Source organism: Cupressus sempervirens, chromosome 5 (genome assembly GCF_028749045.1).
Source record: "Cupressus sempervirens isolate cs-2001-9-10 chromosome 5, ASM2874904v1, whole genome shotgun sequence".
NCBI lineage: Eukaryota > Viridiplantae > Streptophyta > Pinopsida > Cupressales > Cupressaceae > Cupressus > Cupressus sempervirens.
Genome location: NC_143122.1, coordinates 749,261,287 through 749,289,222, shown reverse-complemented (window position 1 = coordinate 749,289,222; position 27,936 = coordinate 749,261,287). Strand labels below are relative to the sequence as shown.

The 27,936-nt window shown below is 32.5% G+C and overlaps 1 protein-coding gene across 1 annotated transcript; it reads right to left on the bottom strand.

Moving 5' to 3' along the window:
* Positions 1-13,333: 13,333 nt before the first annotated feature.
* LOC149558092 (disease resistance protein Roq1-like) lies at positions 13,334-17,873 on the bottom strand. Its single transcript, XM_089832488.1, has 3 exons — positions 17,048-17,873; positions 14,017-15,915; positions 13,334-13,889 (listed from the first exon to the last, which is right to left on the bottom strand). The coding sequence occupies exons 1-3, from the start codon at positions 17,602-17,604 to the stop codon at positions 13,520-13,522; spliced, it is 2,826 nt and encodes a 941-aa protein (XP_089688614.1). The 5' UTR covers positions 17,605-17,873; the 3' UTR covers positions 13,334-13,519.
* Positions 17,874-27,936: the final 10,063 nt, after the last annotated feature.

The window sequence follows — 27,936 nt, the reverse complement described above, 5'->3', positions numbered from 1 at the left end:
ATTAACCCATCCTGATATTCCAATAACAAGCACCCTATTTGACTTTTAAGTAAATTTCTTCCAAAATAACCTAAGGGTAGTCATTAATTAAATTATTACAATAATAATCATTGATGCTTCAATAATACCACTTTATTAAAAAATAATTTTATTAATAATAAAAATGAGATAACTCTATGTCTTCTTTAAGAAATATTAATCATCACTTAAATTCAATTAATCTAATTTTTAATTTAGTTAATTAATAATTATACAAGATTACTATATTACCATTCATTAATAATCTATTAAAATTAATAATTATTAATAAAAAATTCATTATTAAAGTTAATAATTACAATTAAACAATCTTATATTAATACTGATTAAATAATTAAATATTAATAAATTATTATATCATTAATAAAATTATTAATAAATAATAATTTAATTAAATATATTTTATTTTTTATAAAATTAAATTATATTGAAAAAATATTATACAAATTTTAATTTAAAAAAAAAAAGAGTGTAGTTTATGGCCCACTACCCCTCACATTTAAAATGGCTACGACCATTGTCCTACCATAGCAGGCTATTGCTATAGCAGCAGTACAATGTACTATGGCTATTGTAGTAGTACCTGTTGTGGTAGCGGTAATAAAGGCCGCTGGTTATAAGATAAGGGGTAGGGGTTGGGTAAAACCCACCCCTCCCCAATTTATTATTATTATTTTTGTAAAATTATAAATTTAATAATAATATCAATTTCAAAAAAATGATTTCACATAATTTTTTTATTATATATATTTTAATAAAAGTTTCAACCCAAATCTGATAGACGAAGTACAAACAATCAGTCAAAATTTCTATTTAAATTTTCCTTTATAGAACTCAAAACCCTTCTCGATTACAACTAAATTTGTGAAATCATTAGACGAGGATCCTAAGATGTTTCAATCTCTATGTATTTAGAAGATTTAACATGCATAATAGAAATTCACTATTATTGAAATACTTGTCATAGATAATCATTCAGATAATCATTTCACAGACACGAAGAAATAAGAAAAGAGAGCATATTAAATTGAGCAATTAATCACAAGTGTCTACCTAAACTTTGATGCTAATTGCTATGCTCAAGATGATTGTAGAGAAATTCCCCCTCTCAAAGCCTTCTCTTTTCCGAAATTCTTTTCTCCTTCCAAAATTCGCTGTTCAAAAATTTGCTTCCAAAATTTGTTTTCCTCAAAAATGAACCCTCAATTGGTGATAAGGAGTTCTCTCCTCAAATCGGGGCACTAATTGTGCGATCATCTGAGTGGACTCCATGCTCACTAGACTTAAACTCCTTATTATCTTTTCTTTATCTTTCTTTAATATTTTCTTTTTCTTTCCCATGCATGTTAATTGAATTGTAAAATAACTTTATTTAATTTTCACGTGACTTCTCCTTTAATTTATTAAATTAAATCTTATGAGCACTTTATGCATTTAAAATATCTTTATTAAATCCACTTGTTTTATTTTTTTAAATTAATTTCTTATATTTTCAACTCATGCATACATCATGCAAACTTAAAACTTTTTCATAATTAATATATTTTCACTTTTAAATTTATTTTTGAAACTTAATTGATTAAATGTTTATTAGCTTAAATAATAATAATATTTAGCATTTATTTAAAAATAAACTCCAAATATATTATTATTAAATAAAATAAATATTATCACGTTCTAAATTTATTCTTATAAATTTTATCTTTAACTTTAATTCTTTTTATTTAATTAATTTTCCAACTAATTAAATATTAAAATATCATAATAATTTCCATTAAATGAAATCATTAATTTAATCTTTTAATTAGATTTAATTAATAGAAAATTCACCAAAGACTCATAAAATAATATATGAAATTCCATCATAGCAAAACACATACAAAATCAAACAAAAGGGTTATAATCATGAATTAACGTCATTTGACATATTGATTCGGAATGCTCAATCATTCACTGCACATGTCATAGGGTATGAAAGGCTTAAAAGAATATACATATGTGAAAATAGAAATACATCATCCTGATCAGATCCATGCTAAAAAGTACAATAAATATAAATGAAACCATCCACCATACATGATACATCCTTCCATCGTAAAAGATGTAACATCCATCATAATGATACATAGAAAGAATGAAAGCAAATATAGACAAGGAAACTCCAGCCATTGTGACCACGGATGAAATCTCAATGATAAGAGTAAAAAAGCACTACCATCCGACTGCATGGAACCTAAATGGCCCACTCTCACTGCACTGAGGAGATAGTCTTAAGTCCCAAACAGAATATCAATCCAAACATCAAAATACTCTCTAAGTCTAGGAAATCCTAAAAGTATTCTAACTGAAAGGTTCTAAGACAGGTCGACATCTAATTCTCATTGGCACACAAGACACGTAGGACACCTACTATGTAAGTGGGCAAGTGTCATCGTACGAATCACGTTGGAGTTACCTTGGCAGTCTCTTAGGACCCCAGGGTCCCTAGTGATCCCTATGCGGCCACTAGTATCCTCTTGTATTGACAAGGCATACTACGGAATGCAAGGTCGCAACCAAGCATTCTCTCTACTCCCATCCTAGTCTATACTAGCACTTGAGGCATGGGCAAGAAATATAAAGACTATTATTAGGTTCATTTTACTCTCATTTAGTGTAATGTTTTCACTTATTAAACAACTTACAATGAGTTACCCTGGCAATCACTTAGGGCCCCGACCCCCATTGCAAGCTACTTCTCGACACTACAAGTAGATAACCTACCCTAGGCTCATAAAAGAACAAATCAAAGACTCATATAAAATCACCTCAGTCCTATACAAGTGAATGGAAAGCATAAAAATATAATCCACAATAATCACATTAGTTCTCTACAAGCAACTGGAAAGCATCAAAGATAAATCACAATATCCATTGGTTCTCAATGAGCTATCGAAAAGTATCCCAATAATACAGATCAACAACCCAAAATGGTTAAGTGAAACATGTCACAATATGACATCACCAAGATCGAGCAAACAAACACCTTAGTCCTATCAAAGTGACTGGAAAGCAATCCAAATATAACTGATCGAGGACTTAATAATGGTTAAGTATCTCATATACATACACCTCAGTGTCACACAAAAACACTGGAAAGCAATAACGGATAGTAAATACAAACATATCATAGAGCATATCATCACATTACCATGGTTGGGTTAAAATATTGAGATCAAAACATCAACATGACATCACAAACTCATAACCCCCGAGCCTCTGGTAACATCCCAAGATTGGTCAATACTAAGACAACTTGAAACCCCAAAGTATAGACAATACATAGAAAACATAATAGTCTCACAGTTTGGTTTGATTTGAAAGTATATTGTTAATTCAAATGTAAGGGTTTCAGTTTTTGTTTCAGTGTATATTTTAAGTAAAAAGATTCATCGTATACCCCAATAATTAACCCATCCTGATATTCCAATAACAAGCACCATTACCCCTATTCGACTTTTAAGTAAATTTACTCCAAAATAACCTAAGGGTAATCATTAATTAAATTATTACAATAATAATCATTGATGTTTCAATAATACCACTTTATTAAAAAACAATTTTATTAATAATAAAAATAACTCTATGTCTTCTTTAAGCAATATTAATCATCAATTAAATTCAATTAAACAATTTTTTTAATTAAATTATTTAATTATTATAAAATACTACTATATTACCATTCATTAATAACCTATTAAAATTAATAATTATTAATATATATTTTTTTTATTAAAGTTAATAATTACAATTAAACAATCTTATATTAAAACTGATTATATAATTAAATATTAATAAATTATTATATCATTAATTAACTTATTAATAAATAATAATTTAATTAAATATATTTTATTTTTTATAAAATTAAATTATATTGAAAAAATATTATACAAATTTTCAATTTAAAAAAAAGAGAGTGTATTTTATTGCCCATCGGCCCTCACATTTAAAATGGCTATGACTGTTGTCTTGACATAGTAGGCTACTGTTGTAGCAATAGTACAATGTACCTACTGCGGCAATGGCAATAAAGGCCCCTGGTTATAAGGTAAGGGGGTAGGGGTTGGGTAAAACCCGCCCCTCATCAATTTATTTTTTTAATATTATTTAAAAAAAATTATTTTATTATAAATTAAATTATAATTTCAATTTCAAAAAAAAATTTCAATTAATTTTTTTATTATATATATTTTTAATAAAAGTTTCAACCCAAATCTGATAGACAAAGTACGAACAATCGGTTGGTATTTCTATTTCAATCTTCCTTTATAGAACTCAAAACACTTCCTGATTACAATTAAATTTGTAAAATTATTAAAGAAGGATCCTAAGATGTTTCAATCTCTATGTATTCAGAAGATTTAACATGCATAATAGAAATTCACTATTATTGAAACATTCATCACAAATAATCATTTAGATAATCATTTCATAGACATGAAGAAGACAGGAAAAGAAAGAGCATATTAAATTGAGCAATTAATCACAAGCATCTACTTGGACTCTGATGCTAATTGCTACGCTCAAGATGATTGTAGAGAAATTCCTCCTCTCAAAGCCTTCTCTTTTCTGAAATTGTATTCTCCTTCCAAAATTCATGGTTCAAAAATTCGCTTCCCTTGAAAATGAACCCTCAATTGGTGATAAGGAGTTCTCTCCTCAAATTAGGGCACTACTTGTGCGATCACTTGAGAGGACTCCGTGCTCACTAGACTTAAACTCCTTATTATCTTTTCTTTTTCTTTCCCATGCACGTTAATTGAATTGTAAAATAACTTTATTTAATTTTCACTTGACTTCTCCTTTAATTTATTAAATTAAATCTCATGTGCACTTTATGCAATTAAAATATCTTTATTAAATCCACTTGTTTTATTTTTTTAAATTAATTTCTTATATTTTCAACTCATGCATACATCATGCAAACTTAAAACTTTTTCATAGTTAATATATTTTCACTTTTAAATTATTTTCAAAACTTAATTGATAAAATATTTATTAGCTTAAATAATAATAATATTTAGCTTTTATTTAAAAATAAACTCCAAATATATTATTATTAAATTAAATAAATATTATCATGTTCTAAATTTATTCTTATAACTTTTATCTTTAAATTTAATTCCTTTTATTTAATTAATTTCCCAATTAATTAAATATTAAAATATTATAATAATTTCCATTAAATTAAATCATTAATTAAATCTTTTTATTATACTTAATTAATAGAAAATTCATCGAAGACTCATAAAATAAAATACGAAAACCCATCATAGCAAAACGCATACAAAATCAAACTAAAAGATTATAATCATGAATTAACATTATTCGACACATTCAGAGGGTACTCGACTTAGATACTTGTCCAAATTTTCTATTAGGACAAATGGCCTAAAGGTTTAGGATTTGGACTTAAGAATTTATCTCCCCTCTCTTACTATTGAGATAATGCAATAGGGTACACTCATCTCGGCAATTCAGGGAAGTCAATACTCGGTACCTACAACCTAAATAAAATCCATGCATGTACAAACACAATATTCTAAGCTAAATAGGCAATGGCAGGAAGTGGTGTATCATGTAGATCCCGACTAGCAAGTGACTATGACTCCTTTCCTTAACCACATCAGAAATGTCATACATAAAGAAAACAAACACGCACACCATACACATGCAGTATGGGGTAAGTATCCATAAGAAAACACATATGATAATCCATTTAACTAAACATCATTAATAATTGAAAAACACTATAATAATCATCATGCATACATGAAGTATAGAGTACCAAGTAATCTCATCATATAATCAACTAAATTTAAAACAATATCTGTTAATCTGAAAGTAATGTTACTAAACATCAAGCATAAAATTGGCCTAAAAGAGTTTTTCATGATAGCAAAACGTAACCTAGGAAAATGTAAACTGGGGGCAGGCACTACATTTTTGATGATTCGTGCTTCAACTGTGCTTGAATACCATCCAAATCTAACTATGCATGATGATATCACACTTGTACCATAATAGTAACCTGATCTAAAAAATAGTAGTCTCATTGAATAGCCTTTTGATGAACAAATAAATATTTTTCTGCAAAGTCAACAACTGATAAAATGGTTCCAAGTGGGAAGTTATCTCTAAGTGTTTGAAATTGTTGTGCTTGTGTTGTAGGAGCAGAGAAAACAAATTATGCTACAGGAACTAATAGGGCTAAAAATGTTACATAAACAAACAAAGATGATTCAATGCTTTAGAATTGTGTGATAGGAAGACACAACAAAGATAATGCTACAAGAAGTACAAAAATTAGGAAGGAAGTAAATGACATGTTTTAAGGTTGTTCTAAATTTAAATGTTTGAAATAAAGTCCTATGATGTGGTGGCATAAATGCAATAGTGATTCGATAAAGTCTCCAAGTATAGCCACTTAGGAAAAAGTTGTTTTCATTTTATGTTGAGTCTATTTTCTTTATGTGTGTTTTGTGTGTGTTTAATAATTAGGCCAGCTATGTAATCAATGACTATAGGAAGTTGGCAATAGATTATGATGTTTTGATTCCTCATGATTGAAAAATGGTTTTGTTTTCTTGCTTTTAGGTTGATGTTTCATCTCTGAATCTCAAGAAAGAGAAAATATTGAAAATGCATATATGTAATCAAAGAGGATCAGAATACAACAAGGTGAATAGAAAGATTTGAGTTTTTATTTTCTGATTTTTGTGATTTTTATTTTGAATGAGTGCTCCCTTATTTTCTTTCCATAAACTAATACTCTGAATTCTAAAATCATATCGATGACCTTGTTTTAGAACAACAATACATGTATTGATCTATTTCGAATCCAAATATTTTTTTTTTCAAATTTGTTAGAGGAAATCTGATTCTCTAAATCGTTGAATATAAAAATTTGTTGTTTTGAGGGTTGTAGTAGTCGATGGGATTTTTTAAAACTCTCTGCATTTATTTCAAAGATCATAGAGGAGTTATGTATCATATAATTTTGGTTTTCTTTTGTTTTATTATTTTAGTTATTCTTGCTTGTGACCGTGTAGAAGGAAATCTCTGAATTCAGTGAATATCTTTGCGTATTCACTGACATGCTAAAATCACATAACTAATATGTGATGGTGGTAAAGTTTGATTCAAAGACAAAGAATGGACCATGGTTGATGATTTGTTTGTTATTTGGTTTAAAACCTCATATATAGAAAGGTGCTATAGATCCGAACCTATTTCAATGTGATTGGGTAGCTAGTTTGTACTTGGTTTGGCATTCAACTTTACATTTGAAGGTGATCAAATGTGTCCATATATTTCAACTGCAATGGGGAGGAGTCTGGTCGGTTTATATTAAGTTGATGTAGGAATCCTAATATTGGTACAGGTCAAGGAAGTTCCTATCGCATGTCACTTTTTGAATTGGTATTAAGTGAGTCAGATGAATAATAATCCAAGACAAGTTAAAATCAATCCTTAAGGTGCATGGGCCCCTTGATGTGAAATTAGTTGAGTGATTAATTTCCTCCTCAGTTTTCCAAGGTAAGGCTCTGCATCAGCTTTCCAGTTTGCAAAAAATGTGTGAAGAATAAATGGTTGTATCCAACTTTTAAATATATCCATAAATGCTCCAACATTCATCTCCTCTTCAACATATTCCAATATTTTCAATTCTTTTCCATATTTAGTTTGATTCATTACATAGTTGTAAACCTTGAAAGTTATCATTTTTGTGTCATTAATATCTTCATTATTCAAAGGAAAAAGAGCCAAATTAGAACATATGTCACATGTTCCTCTAATGCAATTACTTAGACCAATAGGATCATCTATTTTTTCACATAAAATAGATGAGATGAACTAACTTTATCTAATAGGAGGGGCATTTTTATAACCAAAATTTTCTTCTATAAATTTTTGATAAACTTGATAGTGAAGATCAAATTCAATATGATAATAACAACATGTTTCAAATACTTTATTTCTCCTAACATAATATGGCATCAATCTTTCAAATAATTTTTGCCCAATTTTTCTATTAGGATTTGAATGACAAAATGAGACATACACTTAATGTTCTGTTATGTCCAAACAATGTTTTGTATGATGTTCATAAAAATTAGGTATAACCCTATGCCTGATAACATCTCTTGCATTTGATGAAGAACAAGTATTATCATTCCAAAATGATATTACCAAATTTTTTATTCTATCATCAATCATATCACAATGAGGAGCTAATTACACATAATTGACCAATTTCATTCCAAAGTGCTATCATCCAAAATCATGCTCCTCTTAATATATTTTGGTTTGGTTGTTCTACTAAAACCAATATGTGATGAAATTGAAGATATTTGTCTATTTTGGAGGGGTATACTACTTCCAAGAATAGATTGCAACATAACTATTCTTGAAGTGCTCTTATCTTTACTTCAAGTTTTCTTCCCTATAGAGCTTAAACCTTTCCCAACATTTTTAATAATATCACTTTGCATGTTAGAAAATTTTCTCTTTTTTGATATTGTGTGTACACCTAATAATTTTGATGACTCTTCAAAGTTTTTCTTTAAAAGAACACGAAAAGTACTTGAGTTTCAAAACATTAAATTTACTTGCTATATCTTTTACTATCTTATTCAAAGCTCTTTTTTTGGAAAGACTTAATGATTTAATATTAGCAAGTCATTTCAATTTATCCACATCCATTATAAGTAAATGATCTAAATTTCTATGATTGATATTTTTCTTTACACTTGTGGCTAGTCTTATGTGCTCATCTATACCAATTTGGGAAATTGGTCCTGACCCTTCTCCAAGTTCCATTGATTCATGTCTTGAATTATGATGTCCTAGATTGTTATGTCTTGGATTGTCATGTCTTAGATTGTCATGACTCAAATCTTCTTCAACATGTATTTTCTCATCTTGTGATTGTTTATTAAGACCTACATGCATATAAATGAATAAATTTGGAAAATTAATTATAAAATTGCAAATATATACATGTCCATATGAATTTACACATGTACATACCTTCTCTTTTTTTGTGATAATTTGTTAATTTTTTCTCACGATTTCTCTGTTCTGCATCAGTTGATCTATTTCTTGCAGATTTACTTTGTCTTCCTTACCATTGTCTCATCTTTGATTTTCAAAAAATTATCAAAAAAAAAAAATTCAACTCAGTCATAAAAAAACTATCAAACTATTTCAAATTGTCTTTACTCTTCTTCCCTTTTCTTCAAAAACAATAAATTACTTGTAAGCATTCTGGTGTATTGATTCAAAAAATAAAGACTAAATTTATCTTATATCAAATAAATTTATTTAAAATTATTTTTGGGCAAACTAGGGGCTTTGAACGAAGCCCCTTGGCACCCAAAGTGCTCTAGGGTGGAAAAGGGGCTTCAAACAAAGTCTCTTGATTGCATAGGGGCTTTTTACAAAGGCCCTTGCATCCCTTGCATTGTGAAGGGGCTTCAAACTCATTTACTGCACAAGGGGCTTCAAACAAAGCCCCCTAGGCCTTCTGACATAGCCATTCTTGATTGTCAGGATATAGTGCAGGGAGATTCAAATGAAGCCCCTTAAGAAAAGCAATAAACTACCTCAGAGGCCTCATTTAAATTCTTTATGCAAAGCCCCAAAAAGGGCTTAGCACTAAGTTTGCTTCACACGAAGCCTCTAAAAGAGGAAATTTTTCAATTTATATAAAATTTTCCTCTTTTGATGGTTCAAACAAGGCCCAAATAAGTTTAAACTCTAAAAATAAGTTTGGAAAGGTGTTCTCCTCTTAATAAGGTTTCCAATGAATGTAATTTTAGCATATATTGTGTCTATTGTGATGTTTTATTTTTAGTTTTATTAAATATAGGTTTTTTTTTTTTATCATTTTAGAAATATCTATTTTAAGCCTTTGGAAAAATATAAAAGTAAAGAATAATTTTTTTAAAAAAAATGGTCACCAAAGCTATGTATATTAGTTTTCTAGCAATTCAAGGAAAATTGCATTTCGGTATATATAAATCAAGTTATACTGATCAAAAGCAACCTATGTCTAAATTATTGTTAGTGTCACTTTGTCACTATTATTGAAATTTTTGATGACATTGAACAAAACCAATAAAAATTGATAGTTATTGATGTCACTATTATAACCTTGAAATAATTTTGCAATTATCCTATTTCAAAAAAAAAAAAGTTATGTTGATCAAAGCACCCGTCACTTTTTGAAAATATCAATTTTTGTATAAACCACTTCTCAAAGGAGATTAAAAAAATGGACTTAAAATGAAATTATTAAAAAAATTAAAAAAATTGTTAGAAAGTAGATAGAAAATTCTACAAATCACTAGTTTACATTATCATCAAATTCTTTATGGTTTTTAAGTAACATGCATTTGAAAATCAAGTTAAAAAATAAAATAAAATCTATTTTAGTGTCAAACTTGGCCAAAAAGAGGGAACCATTACCATGGCCTTACCCCTGGACTTGCCATCACAGAAATACACCCAAATTTCATTGCACACTTTCTATCTAGATCTAGATTTAATTAACTCTTTTCCTTATTCGATGTGATTCCAGATGTTGGACCCTTGAATTAGATTTTGGGAACTCAAGAATTGCATAATGTTCATATTGTTTACGAGGCATTTACTCTTAAGGATTTTGTTCCAATCTTTATTGTCTTCAAATATATGCCAAATTTGTTTCACCAAAAGGGAAGAGTTAAATAATTTGATAGATTGGATACCCAATCCACCATTCGCTTCTAGATTACAAACTTTATCCCAAGCAACCACCACCAACATTTTTTTCCCTCAACTCTAGACCAAAGAAAATTATTCTAAAGTTTTTTTAATGGTTTTCAATAATTTATCTAGCATTTAGAATAGACTGAGAGTGTGAAGTGATAAATTTTGTAAAGTTGACCTCAGAAATTGAAGTTTCTCTTCTTGGCTGGGAAGAGTCCCTTTCTAGCCTACCAACTTCACATCGAATCTATCAACTAGCTTAGCCCAGAAGGACTTCATAGGTTACATCCCTAAAGGGAGCCCAAAATAGTAGGTAGCCAAGTTCTCAACTTTACAATTTAGAATTCTAGCAATCTTCTTCAGTCTAGGGATAAGAGTATTGATAGAAAATTATAGAACTTGTATCCCAATTTATCAACAAACTCGATGCCATTGTGCACACTCGAAGGAATTCTTACATATTCTTTCTGCTTTTATTTCTTTTTCCTCCATCATGACTATGCCATTAACAAACTACTTATAAGAGCAAGTATGCTCACCAGAAGACAGTTTGAGGCTAACTATCAACTATTCAGAAACACAAGCACTCACTAATCTGCCTAGGGTCTCCACCATGACCACAAAAAGAATGGGAGATAGAGATCTCCTTGTCTCAATCATCTAGAAGGTTTGAAGAAGTATCAATAATTGTGTGTTGTGTTTGATTCATCTTTCATTTGTTATTTTTTAGCTTTAAGCCAGATTATATTTGTAGTGAGCCTTTATTATATTCCTTTGTAGTCAACCATATTGGTAGTGAACCTAACAACAATGATTTAAATTAGAGCGAGCATAGCTAGTAGTGAGCCTCTTGTATAAATTATCTCAACTAGTGTCACCCTAATAGGTGTCTATTTCTTGCTAGTTAATTTCTCTATGGTTTTTCCTAGTTTGGGTTCCACAAAACTTTTGGTGTTCTCTATGTCAATGTTCCTAATCTTTTTATGATACATTTTCTTTAAATGTTTTTTGTGCTTAAATATTAGATCAAAAATTGGTATTTCTACTATTTACATATTTATCGATTATTTGTTAATAATTTTTGTGGGAATAACATATTCAATCTCCTCTTAATTATTTGGCCCATTCAACAAACCATACTTCTTTTGGATCAAATTATTTTTCATTTGTACAAACCACTAAATATATCTGAACATGTCTCTACAAAGCTCCTTAAAATCATACTATTTAGTATAATGACAATTGCATAATACTAAATAGAGATATATTTCCAACAAATGTATCACCAAAAATAACCCTACCCATAATTAATGACATTTTTCATTAAATTATGAGATTTATTAACCGTTATAATAATTAATAACATTAAAAACTGAATCAAAAAATTGTTGAGAAATTAAACAAGTAAATGATTAGTTAAAGATATTAAGTTAACTTAGTAGGTGCAGCCTTTGAAATAAAAATCATCTAATTAAATTTCATCGAGACTATTAAATGAGACATTAACAAATTAGGCATGCATATCAACATTCATATCATTCTACATGACCATACATCAAGTACTATTGTCATTCACTAAGAAAATTCTACATCCCAAAGAGGATAGTCCTCCAAACTCTTTATCCTTGCACTTATCTTTTCTACATGACTAGAGGTGATCCACCTACTATCTAGCTAATGTAACAAGTATTGGTGCATAATTATTTCTAAGCATAATAATAACGATTCGTATGTGAGGCATATAGTTTTAAACTTTGGAATATCTTGTAAAATAAGGAGCATGTGTTCCCTAAATGACAATGTTCTAGAATTTTAGGAAACAAAGGATGTGTACTTTCCTAGGGATAGTGGGGAAACAAGGATAGGGAAAGTGATGTATATTAAGTAATATAGGTATATATGGAAGATATCGATTACTAAGGGTGACTGAGAGGCCAATGATGGTTACTCAAACATGCCTAAAGGGAATGAAAGGAAAACAATAACATTTTGACAAGAATAGAATAGGGAAAAGTGCTATTGTAGTCAATGGTGAACTAGAATCTTCAAATAAGTATGGGAGATAATTTCTTATTTGGACTAATTATTAAAAAATCTAGACATTGATTTTGCTTAATCTACATACTATGAGTTCCTCTCCACATTTGTGATAATTGTGAGTAAAAACTAAAATAAAGATATAAAATTAGTGTCAAATATTTTATACAAATTTTATTTTTTAAAATCTATTTTACAATCATAAATAAGAATATGAACAATGTAGAAAACTTACTAAAATCTCTCTTACATAAAACATTTTATAAATTTAACAAAAATCATATTTTAAAATAAATATTTTATATAGTCAATTATACTTAGAACTTTATGTTAACTTTAGTTTTAAGATACATTTCCCTCCTAAGATGAAAACAATAACTAAAAATTTTAATATAATTTATAAAAATTAAAATTTAACTATCAAAATTTAAATATATAAACTTTAAGTATGTAAAAACTCTTGTTTGGAAAGTAAAATCCATCGAATTTCCAATTTAATTTAATTATTCTTCCATAGATCCCACCACAAAAAATTCTATCTTTTAAAAAGAAATTCACAATGTTAGTATGTGGGGGAAATAGATATTATAGTTTCAACATGCACTATGAAAAAGTATGGAGGGAAAAAATAAAGCTCTCTTTACATCTAAACAATTTGACGTTGTAACGTTTTCATTATTTCCCGACGTTTGTTAGGATAGGGCCGTGTATAAGTGCGAAGGCATAAAGGAATAAGGAGGCCTTTCGAGCGTTCCATGGCTGTGTACTTTTTCATGCACACAGTCGACTCCACAAAGCTTTGGGAAAGAACAGGAACAAGAATATCACTGCTAGCGATTGCCTCTTTAATGTCACTAATTCCGTTATCCTCACTGTCTGAGGATATGCGAAGTGCTCCTGTATGCAAGTATTTGTACTTATCACCCATCAATATTTCCGTTTCATCTGTTGCGTGGTACACAAAGTAGACGTTAAACTTCTTCTCCTTCTGCACCAAGCTCCTCATGCCAACGCTTCTGCAAAATTTAGAATCGTTTTAATCACTACGTTATCACAAGGCAAAATTTCAAGCAATTCAATAGCTGATATACATCTTTTTTGAAAGTTCTTAGATAGTGCCCACATAAATAAATGATCTTTTACCTGTTTGACTCTCTAAGGTGGGCTAAATTGGCAACACCGTCATGAAAGCTCTCTTGGTCTGCCCCACCTGATAAATAGAATCTCCTAAGATTTTGTAACTTGTCCAACGGGTAATGGACTCTCTGTAATCCTGAACAACCGCGCACGAACAAACGTTTGAGTTGTCCCAAGTCGCCTATTGTATTGGGAAGACTCGTTAGCCCTGTACATCCTCTCAAGTTGAGCACTTCGAGGTGAGCTGAATTACCTACAGTGCTGGGAAGACTTCTTAGACCTGTACAGTATTCCATCTTCAATGTTTCTAGCTCCCTCAAGTCGCCCAAAGTATCAGGTAGGCTTGTTAAACTAGTACATCGGTGCAAATACAACTCTTTCAATTGTGGCAAGCTACCAAGTGTGTTTGGAAGGCTGGTTAAAACGGTACAGCCCTGAACATATAACTTCTTCAATTGTGACAAGTTACCAAGAGTGTTCGGAAGTGTTGTGAGAGCTACGCATTTTTGCAGATACAAGCATTGGAGGTTCACCAAGCTGTCAACTGTTTTTGGGATTCTAGAAAGAGTTGCACACCGCTCTACACTTAAAATCCTTACTTGAGACCAACTGCTATCCAGCCAGAATCTCTCTTTTAAGGTTAACCATGTATGCTTATCACTTACAAATTCACAGTTTCTAATTTTTATCCATAACAAATTAGGAGCAGTGTTTCCAATGTTGCCAATTACTTTTGTATTCTGCAAAGCTAGGTAGTGTAAGGAAGGCATTGTGTGAACGCTAACGGGATTTCCTCCTTTCTCTCCTATGTAAACCAGCATATTCACTTTTTCTGCTTTGTGTCTGCTCAAACCTCTGTGTGCACCCACAGGCAAGCACATTCTGCTATTATCACCAGCCTCCTCTACAATCCCTCTTCCCAATCCCCGCAAAAGGTCATGCATATCCAGGAGATGTTCAGGGCCATTGTAGTTTATAAGCATTTTCAGCGAGAGATTTCTGAGGGCTGTTATAACTCTGTTTGGGTATAAAACTTCCCAGAAGATTGCAGCATCAGCTTCCCTTTCACCAGCACAGCAACAGGCTATATCCAGAAATATTTCCTGCTCAACATGGCTAAGCCCATCATAACTGATTCGAAGGACTCTGGATATTTCTTGATTTTCACCAATATTATGGAGAGCTTCTTTCCAACATTGAATGTCATTGGGCTGCTTCTTATCAAACAAATGTGCTCCAATAACCTGTAATGAAAGAGGGTGTCCCTGACAGGCTCTTGCGATTCTTGTAGAAAGATCTTGGTATGGGGTATCCGGGACCGCCCTCGAAAAAGCGTGCCAGCTAAACAACTCGAGGGCTTCATCCTCCCCGAGTCTAGTCATCTGAAGAACTGAATCAACCTTGGCAAGATTGAGTATGTGTTGGTCTCGGGATGTAATGATGATTCTGCTACCAGGCCCAAACCAATCCCCATTCACCGCGTCCAAGTGGCTCCGATCGTTCACATCGTCCAATATGACAAGGACACGGACTCCTCGCAAACGGTTTTCCATCACAGCTTTTCCCTCGGCAACACTTGAAACTTCTCCATGGTACTTTCCCAGTCTTCCTAGAATTGACCGCTGCAAGTCTAGAAGTGTACCATTTTTCTGTGCAAAGAAATATGCTTCGAAGGTACCATGAATTCTATTGTAAACAGCCTTGGCCAAGGTGGTTTTCCCGACGCCGCCTATGCCGCAGACTCCCACCCTCACTGTGCTATGCCACGAACTCAGATCTAATCTGTTGAGTAGATCGTAGATATGCGTTTCAAGTCCTACAAGATGGACGGGTATATCCAGCGGAGTAATCTTTAATGTATTCAACACATCTTTTACAACTCTTTTTACAAGTCTTCCTTCGAAACTGCAAATCACATTCCATATCCTATTTCAAATTCAAGCTGTAACTTAATATAAAGAGCACTAAATTGCACAGAAACAGCGAGTTTATCAGGCTATAGAATTACAAGTATCTTTTGAATTTATAAAAGGAGATGGAGAAACTTATAATTATTTATTTCGAGATGAATTACAACATAATATTAACTATTCACAAACATCAATCTTGTTAGGACAATTACGTTTTTGCTATATAGATTAAGGAGAGCTAGTCAAGCTACTGAAAGGGGGAATTTTACTTTGACACATAAACTGATAATCTGAGGGAGTAATAAGGATATCCAAATTCTGTATGGCTCCTTTGGTTACTGGAATAGGAATAGGAAATTAAGAATATGTTTTCTATTTTCTGTTTGGTGTGTCAATTAGAATAGCCAATCAGAATTCTAGAGACTTTTTTTGTGCTTGTTGTAGGCTACACTATTGCATTTACTTGTACATAATTAGTAAATAGTTTTGCACCAATCAACAACGATAAGTAACAATTTTTTTTTTGCTTATTTTTAATATTTATTTATTTATTAAATATACTAAATAAATCACTTATCTCAATTATAATTGGTCAATTGATTTGGTCTTATACAATTCACAATCCTTATTTATTTTTGTTATATTTCTATGTCTAAATTTTATTACATTAACTTATAATTTTAAATTGATTTAATTTAATTTAATTTTTTTATAATGTTCTTCCTATTTTATCATTTCATACTTTATTTTATAAATTTATGAAATCATATGCTTTGTTTGAAAATAAGATATATTTCAATTTTATATTATAAATATGTCAATTTAGATTTTATGAAAAATTTAAAAAAGTTGAATTAATTAATTATTATTATAGTTTTCAATTTCTATAATTAGAATTTATTCTAATCTCTAAATAAAAAGTAACAGAAGCAAATAAAAAAAAAAAAAAATGAACCTTTTATGAATAGAAAACAATATTACATATCGGTCAAAGTCTAACAACTATAATAAGCTCTAATCAAATTGTCCTTTGAATGAATGGCTACTATAATAACCGAACCCCTAGAGAAAGTTCTCCTTTTAGTTTTTGCAGTGGTGTAATTGAAAAAAAGAGGCCAATTACATACCCGAAGTCTTCCGCCCTTGTCCATCCAGAAAGAGAAGAGATTTCATAAAGAGCATTCTTCCATTCATCGATAGTCTCCGCTTCTAAATGGCTGTAATGTTTCTGGAATGCCTCGGCGAATGGACCTCCCTTTCTTTGAGGGTAGCGAACATCGCAAGGCTCCACATCATAAAAGAGGGGAATGATGAAGCCATTGGATCTACACATCTGGGCTGCCTCCTTCAGACACCATGTTGATTCTGCATAGCGCTGAGAAAATATCGGGATGAAGACATCGCTTTTTTCAATTGCAGTCTGCAATCTGGATTCGATTTCTCCACCCTTCTCCAGCTCCTCGCTGTCGAGGAAAACCCTAAGTCCCGCTCCAGAGAGAGCTTCGTAGAGATGATCGACAAAAGTTGTTCTCACATCTTTTCCCCTAAAGTTGAGAAACACATTAAATTTATTGTTGACATCGAAGGGGATTTTAACAGGAGGAGGCTGATAATGATGAAACTCCTCATTGAGATCGAACAGAATTTTGGAGGTAGAAGTGTGAGAGTGAAGAGAGATCTCCATCTCTTATTCTGAACAACTTAACAACAGATATGATCTTAAGCGTGCCGCAAAGAGAAAGAATGGATATGCAGTCGCAAAACTGAGCCGGGGTATATAAACAAAGTCGATTGCGATTAACAACAAAGAGTAGAAATTTCGTGTGGATTTCTAGAGAATTTCTTAGAAATCACAAGGAAACTAACTGAAGTGCGTGAGATAGAAATTGTCTAAAGCCGTGAAACACGAAGTGGAAGTTTCCTGAGAAATTTCGTAGAAGCCAAATGGAGGAGCCCAACCATGTCTGAAAAGTTAAAATTCGGTGAGATCGACGCGGCAATGAAATAATTCGACCGAAAAATTGGTTTTGGAAAGCTGACGTGAAGTTATTATGTTGAGGTTGAGAAAATTTCTTTGAAGCCAAATGGTGAGGACCCACGAAGTTGGAAGAGTTCAAAGTCGGCCAGATCGACGTCATGCGTGAAAGAGTAGGGAACAATTATAAACGCTCGTGTCATTTTCAATCGACATCTTGCGTGAAAGAGTGGTGGAGAATCTCAACTCATTTAAACATGATTTCTGACTCCGAAGGCACTTCCACACATAGCTCTTTCAATCGACATCATGCGGGAAAGAATGAGTACTACAGAGAATCTGGAAAAGGGTGCGAAATCTCTTTGATGGGGGTTATGCATGTGGTACTACTTTTATTACGAGACCATCTTTGTGTTTTGCATCTATCATTCCATATTTATTGTGGGAGCATAAGGGGTTTAAAAATGACTTCGAAATTTTAGTCCAGTTGCTGGTGTTGGTGCTAGAGAGGTTTTGACAGATGTTTGTGGCGCCTCCTCTGAACAAATGCCCGAACAAATTTGATCCGAAGGTGTTTTACGAGGAAAGGCCCCTTTGGTATTGTACTTAATAATTGGGACTTTGATAATGCCCGTGAATGGTTGGAGAAGCATACTTTGATCGGCTGTTTTGTGCATAGAACTCCACCTAAAAGCATGCTAGAAGAATGGGTTGTCACGGCTTGGATCCCTCATGGGGTCGAACTTGAAGGCGTTCAAAGCCTCACCAAGGTTTCTCACTTTTTTTTTTTTTGGTTTAGAAACCCCTCCTAGGGTGACGTGGTTTTCAATTGTAGGCCTTGGACAGTTAGGTCTTTGTTGCTTGCTTTTGAGTAGTGGTCTTGATACTTCACTATCTTAGATGACAAAATTTTGAAAGTCCCTCTGTGGGTCGAATTTATAGGGCTTCCTTTGCCTTGCTAGTCATTTATTCAAGCTATTGCTCAAAACCCTTGGCAAGGTAGTGTGCATGGAGTCAACCAAGCATTTTAACACTCATCCACAAATGAGTGTTTGCATTGAGGTCAACTTTTCTTGTGACCTTAAAAAATAAACTATTGATATCTTGGTTAGGGCTCAAACCTTCATTCAAAAGATGCTTTATTTGAACTTGACAAACACATGTTATTAGTGTTAGTCTAGTGAGCATAAAATCAAGGAGTGCCCACTTGTCGTGCCTCGCAACAAGGCTCCTCCTATTAGAGATGCATGTTAAGTATGTTGAGTGTGGAAAAAAAGATGAATGGACAATTGTCATGCGCACGGGTAAAACCTCCTAGACACTTAAGAAACCACCATCCACCAAAAGCCCAACCTTTAATGGGGCTTGTCTTGTAACTCTTGTTGCTTCGCTAGTTATGCCAATTGTGCCTCATTCACTACTAGCAGTTTTAAACCCTATTGATAAGGGGATGACAATGATTGCAAGTGCATCTTTGCCCACTTTTGTCCACACTCTGTAGGTGGCCTCCATGATTATTTCTCTACCTTTATAGAGGTCCAACAGTTCAGATGGCCATAGAGAAGACCCAAAAGATGGCTCCAAGAAGTGGAGAATCATCTCTAGTGGAGATTCTTCTCCTAGCTTCACAACCAATTATTTCTTGCACAATAGTTTCTCCTCTCCTAGGGTTAAGGATGATATTCAACATTTTTTATTATTAATTTCCTCTATTAGAACGTGTGAGGTCTTACAAACCTCCCTCACAAGTACTATGTTTGTGATACCAGATGCACGCTTGGTTTCATAGATATTCAGTGTCTCGAGGAGGTTAAATTTTTTGAATTCTGGCTCAAAATTGTTTGTCGTGTTATTTGACTAGACATTATAGTTTTTTCTTCATAGCATGAAGTTCGCTGAGGTGGTGTTGTTACTTTACTTTCCCCTCATTTGATTTCTTTAGTTATTTTTCATAGTCCTAACCCAATACTGAGAATTGTATGGATTTTGTTGTCCTTCAATAATCATTCCATTGGTATAGTTAATGTTTATACTCCCAATGATGTTGTTTAAAGACCACAACTTTGGCATTAGATGGTGGATCAATTGCCACCTGCCACTTGGGTTGTATGTGGGGATTTTAATATGGTAGAGTTGGCTTCTAATAAAGATGGGATTTGGCCCTTTCAATGGACAAATGGGGAACTTGAGGCTTGGTACTACATGCATAGTAAATTGGGTGTTTTTTTATCCAAATGATCACTATCGCCAAAATGGTTGTGTTTGCAACACCTAGTCCAATTTTAGAGTCGGTCCAGACAGGATTTTCAAGTAGTTTGATCGTGCTATAATAGTTTCTCAGTCTTTTTTCATTTTTTCAAGGAATTAGAATTACCTATCATTCCTCTGCCTGATGTAACTTTGTCATACCACTATGCTATACTATTTACTATTATCTAGCAAACAACTCAGTGATGTCCTTCTAAAATACAACATTTTCTTAACATGTTACTTCTTAATCGTGAACCCACTATGGCTCAAATTTTTCTTGTTCCTAATTTGGAGCCTTAGCCCCACAATCATTTTGGTTGGATTCAATGGTGGAATTATGTCATCTTGCATATGTTTAGACTTCTCTACATCTATGGTAGACAACTTTCCATGTATTGCGTGTGTTCCTATGATGCAACTACTAGAGATATGTGTGCGGCTTTTGAGGCCTTGGCCACAAATCTATTTGATTCACACTTACAACTTCAATTTGCTAATCTCCACCAACAAAAAAAAAAATTACTGACAACTATGTGTGATATCCCCATCAAAATATAAATTAATAACAAATAAATAAGAATAATTTAATTACAATATATTAAATAATATAATTATACTAAAATATGTTAATCATATAATAATAATAATAAAAATAATAAAAATATAAAGATGAATTAGATAGTCAATTATAAAATGTAGAGTTATAAATATAATAATAAGTAAATAGAGGAATAATAATATAATGTATCTTATTCAATATTTAACTAATTAATGTTACATAATTAATATGTTATAATACTAACATAATAGAAGAATAAATGAAATATATTACCTATAGTTAATCATGAGGAGGTGTAATTAAAGAAGAGAGGTGTCCATTTGGAAGCAACCACCACTCCCATGGACTATATATAAAATGAAACTCAAATTCATTTAAGGGATATGGAAAAAAAAAAATCATTCCTTACTAAAATTTATCTTATCAAACATGGATGGAGAATGGGGTCATTACACTATGCCACTAGAAGGGGCCAGACCAAGGGTCATGTCCACATACTTCAAGTTGGAGATCAAGCCTCCAAGGAGCTTTTTTAAGCTGTTAAAGTGTGCCATACCTTAGTGGGGATTAAAAGAATTGCAGAAGGTCAATTGATTTTCTCTAATCTTCCTAACATTCTTCAAGCTTTTGTTCGACACTATGAGAAGGTGTTTGCAATGCATGGAAATTTAGGTGATAGCGACCAAGCCTTGAAGGAATGCATTGTTGTTAGTCCAAACCAGCTTGCAGTTGAGCAACGTTCTTTCTATGAGAAAATTCTCACCATCACTAACCTTAAAGCTTCCTTTTCCATGGCAAATGATAACGCTCCTAGGTGTGATGGTTTCCCTTGTAAATTTTACAAATATTTGTGGGATTCCATTGGACGTGGCTTAGATAAAGTCTATCTTGAATATTTTCACACTAAAGCTTTAGGAAAAATTATCAATAAGGGAAACATTAAATTCATACCTAAACCTAGAGAGCCTGAGGATATCTACAACTGGAGGCCAATCACTATGTTGAATGTATCATGTAGAATCATAGCTAAGGCTTTAGCTCTCAAGATTTCTCATCTCTTTCCCTTGATCATGTACCCCAAGCATATTGGCTCCATCAAATCTAGACATTATTGATGTCTAGGAAGGCATGGAATGGTCTCACAAATATAAGAAATAAGCTCTTTTTCTCAAAATTGATTTTTCTAAGGCCTATGACTGCATTTAATGACCTTCATTCTTTCCACATTTCATGCTCTTGGATTTGGTCTAGTTTTTATATAGCTGATCCAAATGCTCTTCAAGGATACATCTACTTGCATCACCTTCAATGATAGATAATTTGAGGCCTTTTGTCTCTTTCGGTCCATCTGTCAAGTATGACCTCTTTCTTTGGCTTTGTATGTTCTTGTTGCTAAAGGGTTTGGACATCAACTTGCTAATGCCATTTCTTGTGGCCATGTTAGAGGAATTTCCCCACCTAAGTCACCTAGTCAACTTGTGAATCAAAACTTTTTTGATGATTTATTTCTCAGTCTCATTGAGGAAGAGGAAAATATTTCCAATACTTTGCAATTCCATCACACTTCTTCCTTGGCATCTAGATCATCTATTTAATGGATCAAGACCTTGTTTTACAGACAATCCTTCCTTCCAGAGTTGCCATGACTACTGCACTATAAATAGAAATGGATTTGACACGGAGAAATCTTCCACTTTCTAGGTATCCCCTTCACATTCTAAGCTTTAGATGTAGACATTTGGAATGTTGGTCTTTCCAGGATTGCAAAGAAGCTTGATTACTATATCACAAGCCTCTTTCTTTGGCTAGAAAATTCCAATTTTTTCCTAAGGTTTTGGCTGCTTCCCATTTTTTTAATTCCTCCTAATGGGATCCTTCCAAGACTTCTTATTTGAAGTTAGAGAAACTCCTTAGGTATTTTCTTTTGGCTTCAAGAGTGGATCATCATGGCTTTCATAGAGTCACTTAGGGGTACCATTGTGTGCATAAGGATTCTGGTAGCCTCAACCTTAATTCCACTCAGAAACATGGTATTTCGTTATGTTCTAGATGGGTCATTGACGCTCTCACTAGATATGAAACCTGGAAAATTCTTCTAGGGCATTGTATTTCTTTTGGTTTCCTACTCAATAGACCTTTTTGGAAGGGGTTTGGTTTTCAAACCCTTCTCATCACTCCTAAACTAGTGCAAATCTAGGCCACTTTTATTGTCTAAAGCATCTAGAGAAAATGGGAAGCCATCAAGCCATGGCTCCATTGAGTTGGTTATGGTTTCAAGGATGGGTTATCTATGAACAAGTATAATATTTGATGGTCTCCTCTTTTTGCAATGTAAGGGGTTCCACTTGCTATAGTACAGGGCACAAGTGCACTGCATTTTTTTAAATATGGCATCAAGACACCTAAAGATATGGTTTTTAGAGTTTCTATGAGCCTTAGAACATGGGATGACATGTAGGTCTAGTTTCATTAGATTTGTCTAGTTCATCAAATGTTTGACCTACTAGTTTTTGCCTTGCCTCCTCATATAATCCACAACTTGGGTATTCAACAAGTCAAGCCATGATGGAAGGACTAGAAGCTGTATCTTTTTACTCCTTTTGTTCATTATAAACCTAAGACGAGATACCTTTGGTTAGTGCCACACTTTCCTATGGTTGATACTCTCAACCAATAGTGGAACCTCTAGTCTTCTCAACAGAACTGGGGATATAGATTTAAAACCATTTGGAATGTCATCACTGAGCTGAAGATTGTAAACTTTCCTTGGTGTGTTTTGTTCTAGGGTTTTCCCTTAGGTCCTTGAGTCAAGCTTCTAGGAGTTCCAGACCCTCAATGTCCCTTTTGTGGGAAGATGAGTCCTTTTTGCATATATTTTAGTTATATTGTAGAGCCCAATAGTATTGGCTTTAGATACATGATTTTTTTAAGCTCGTTAGGACAGGGTCATTTTCTTGAAAAATGATTTTTCTCAGAGATTTTCCCATAATTCCCTTCACATATACCTAGATATGGTATACTTTCAAGATGAAGATTATATTCAGACTCTGGAGGGATAAGAATGTTGTTCTTTTCACTCACAAGGTTTTCTATAAATATTTCTACATACACTAAATATTTCACATGTAATAATGTGATGATGCAGATATAAGTACATGCGAACAACTAGGTCGCCCTTGAGTTGACCCTCCTACAAGATCTACTCAACCAATGCGGTAATGCCCCTTGTACGGTGGCTAGAGTGCTGCCAAATTCTAGTTTTTAAAACTATACTACACCACATGGTTGCCTCTAGGGCCATAAATATTTTGCATGACACTTCTAGACTCCTTGATCATAGGGTCCTTATTGCTCTACTGGTTGTGGGAATGATGGATGGTGTCCCCACTTGGCCTCTCTATTGTATGGTAGCTGAGCCAGCTTCTAAAGTCCTACTCTTACTCTTGTTGTTGTTTGTGTTAGAATATGTAGAATAACTAATAGGGGGGAGGGGGCATGAGTCAGTTATCCAAGGTCTAAATGTACCAATTGAAAAAAAAAATACTTAAACAACTTCATATCTTAACATCCATTAGCTCAACCTTTATAGAAAACTTTCAACAATTTAAACTAGCAACCCACTATCTTAAATATAACAAACTTGCAGACTATAAACATTAAGAGTAAATTATCACAAATAACATCCACACAAGTTTGACAGTAGGATTTAACATGAAAACCCAATTTGGGAAAAACCACTAGCAACATGTCACCGATATTTCACTCTTTTGAAGTAAGATCTTTTAGGAGCCAACCCTGTTAAAGGTTACAAAACACATTGTTAAATGTGACCTTGTTAGAGGATTTAATCATCTTCCTAGGAGTGTCCTTGTTAGAGGACTTCAGAACATTCCATTAGAATGCCATGTTGATTAAAGGGTTTACATATAACTATTAGGTCAGCCTTGATTAAATTATTTGAATATTGATACAAGGTTAGAAAGTAAGTGCAAGTTTTGATCTAGCAATTACAACTCACTTTGCAAATACAAATCTTAGTTTAGTTCAAATGTCAATCCTCTAATTGGCCTTCATTTTCATCTCACTCTCAGATTATTTTGGTAATCCTTCAAGTAATCACTCTTTACCTCTTCTCAACTCATCTCATCTTTCTGTTTAAGTTTTCCAATCAATAGCATCAACAACTACTCCAACCTTGCCAGGTCTTCACACCTACTTTCACATGCACAAGCTTAGCTCTTATGCCTCCTTAAATAGGCAATTTTGATCCTTTTCTGCTTAATCATATTTATAGATATTAGGGTTTGGTTAGATTCATTAAATCCTTCCAACATTTTGCCTCTTCTTTTCTATTCTATAAACTTCTCCAAACTTTTCCTTGAATCCTTGCATAGAAATGTGAAAACACTGCTTCTCTTGATTTAAATATTCCAATTCAACCATCCTTATGTTCAACACACTTTACATATTCCATGGAATCAACTCTATCAGCTAGAAATCAATATTTTCTTTTAAACTATCAAAATGTTGTCTCTTGGATGACACTATGTTCTAACACTTGATCATCAATGGGTTACTTAGTCGATACTAAGTTTCTATTTCACACATATATTATCACTTGATCAATACTAATACTCAGTCAACACTATTTTTCCTCAGCCTATACTAGCACTTGGTCAACACTAGCATCACTTGACATCTATTGCAAGTTCCTTATTGTTTTTCTTTGTTGATCGGTAAAGTCTATGCATTTGGTCAATCTTTGATCACTTCTTTAGGGATCTAATACTTTTTTCTTTTCTTATAACATGTTTAAACAATCACTTTATCTTGTCAAAGTCTAACTAATCAAGTGTCCATTGTGGTTTCTTCTCATAACTCAACATTTCCTCAAGGTTCTTTTGTTATGACCAACTTCTCGAATCCTCTTCATCAATCATCTAGATATGACACTCAAATTAGATAAATATTTGTGTCACCAATAAGCTTTGACATCAATGAACATAGAATAATTGTTTCAATTATAGTTTTCAACAATCTCCCTCTTTGGCATTGATGGAAAAACCTCTAGTTATCATGCAATCTAAAACATGTACTAAATTTTAAAAAAACTCCCTCTATGTGTAGTATCAAATCTTCATTAATATTCTTTCTCATCTCTGTGTCCAACAATCTTTCTCTTTTAGGTTCATTCTAATTCTCATCCATGTAGCTCACATAAGATCCCTCTATCATATCAAATCATGAAATCAATCATATTCTTCTATATTTTTGGCAGTGACATTTAGTTCTATTTGATCTCTCCCTCTTACTGATTACTACATAGGTAACTGAATTTCATCTTCTCCTTCGTTCTTATGGTAATTGCAATACATCTTCTCCCTCTTTGACAACAATGCCAAAGACACTTTATCAATCTCTTGTATCTTTTCTAGATATCTTCATGTCAGTACTAAAGTCTTCCTTTGTCATATATGTATGACTTGACACAACATTATGTCTATCTTCCTTCTCTACTACTTTTGGAAACTCCTAAAATAGGACTATCTACATCGACTTTTAAGATATTTTGATCAAACCATTTGATACATAGCTTCATCTCATCTAAAGTAACATTGTCTAGGGGAATCACTCCTAATTTACCTCTTATAGATTCATGAATATCCTTAGGTAAAGCTTTAGTGAATGTATCATCTAGATGCTCCTTAGTGTTCGCAAACTCAAATCTCACTTTTGAGTCTTGATCTAGATCTCTCAGGTAATGATACTTGATAGAAATATGTGTAGTCTTTGTGTGCATTAAATGGTTCTTTGATATGTTTATACACTAGTGTTATCATAATAGATAACAACTGGATCAGTAATCTCTTCCTTCATATATTTTAACAATTGCTTGATCCATATGATATTTGATCAATTCACTGCTACTGCCACATAGTCAACTTAAACTATTGATTGAGAAATGTAGTTATCTTCTTGTTTGTCCATGGGACTAGTCTCTTTTTCAGAAAGAATGCTCCTCCACACGTATTTTTTCTGTCATCAACATTTCCTTAGTAATCTGAGTCAATGACCACTATCAGTTCAAATTTTTCATTCTTCTTGTAATACAATCCATAGTCTTCTATTGCTTTTAGATATCTCAGTATCCTTTTTTCTTCCATCATGTGATTCTCCTTAGGACTTGTAGAAAATCTTGTAGCTATCCCAACTGCTAATGAAATATCAAGTCTTCTATGAACAACATATTGTAGTTTCCCAATCATTGATTTATACAGTGCCTAGTTCACATTAGTAGAATCATCATTCTTAGATAGCTTATGTATAATGACCATAGGTGTACTAACTACTCTCTATTCTTCTATTTGAAATGTTTTTAGTATCTCCTTGATGTATTTGGAGTGAGTAATAACGATACCTTGCTGCATTTGATAAAGTCGTAAACCAATAAAGAATTTGATCTCACCAAACATAGAAATTTTAAATTGCTTCTTCATCTCATCTGTAAATGATTTGCATAATGCTTCCTTGCCTCCAAATATGATACCATAAAGAAACATTTCATATAACAATACCTTATTGTTATTACTTGTCTTCAAGTATGAATTGTTGTTATCATTAGTTCTAGCAAGATCAATCTTCACCAAATAACTGTGTAGTCTTTCATACCATGCTTTATGGGCTTGTTTCAAACCATATAAAGCCATGTGCAACTTAAAAACCATATTATTCTTTTTGGGTCAACAAATCCTTTTGGCTGCTCTATGTACACTTCTTCTTCAAGTATTCCATTCAAAAATAAAGATTTGACATCCATTTGATATACCTTAAATCCTGTAGAAGAAGAATATGAAAGTAGTGTCCTAATGCCTTCTAATCTTGCAATAGGGGAAAATGTTTCCCTATAGTGATTTCCTTCTTCTTGTGCATATCCTTTGCATATTAATCTAGACTTGTTCCTTGAGAATTCACCTTTTTCATTTAGCTTGTTCCTGAATACCCACTTTGTTCCAATAACATTTCTTTTCCTTAGGTCTAGGTACTAATTTCCATATTTTTCTCTTTTCAATCTACTCAATCTCTTCATTTATTGCTTGAATCTAGTCCTCATTCTTTAATGCATCTTTTACTGATTTGGGTTCAAACTCACAAAGTAAGTATGTCTCACTTTTGAGTCATTTTCTTATCATAACACTAGATTCTTTATCTCCAATGATTTCTCAGATGAATGA

Bases quoted from the DNA above. Each gene is read 5' to 3' on its own strand.
- LOC149558092 (XM_089832488.1), bottom strand. From the start codon at position 17,604: ATGGAGATCTCTCTTCACTCTCACACTTCTACCTCCAAAATTCTGTTC. The intron at 15,916-17,047 runs GTATGTAATTGG...TGTGATTTGCAG, and splicing joins ACAAGGGCGGAAGACTTCGG to TTTCGAAGGAAGACTTGTAA. The intron at 13,890-14,016 runs GTAAAAGATCAT...TAAATTTTGCAG, and splicing joins CACCTTAGAGAGTCAAACAG to AAGCGTTGGCATGAGGAGCT.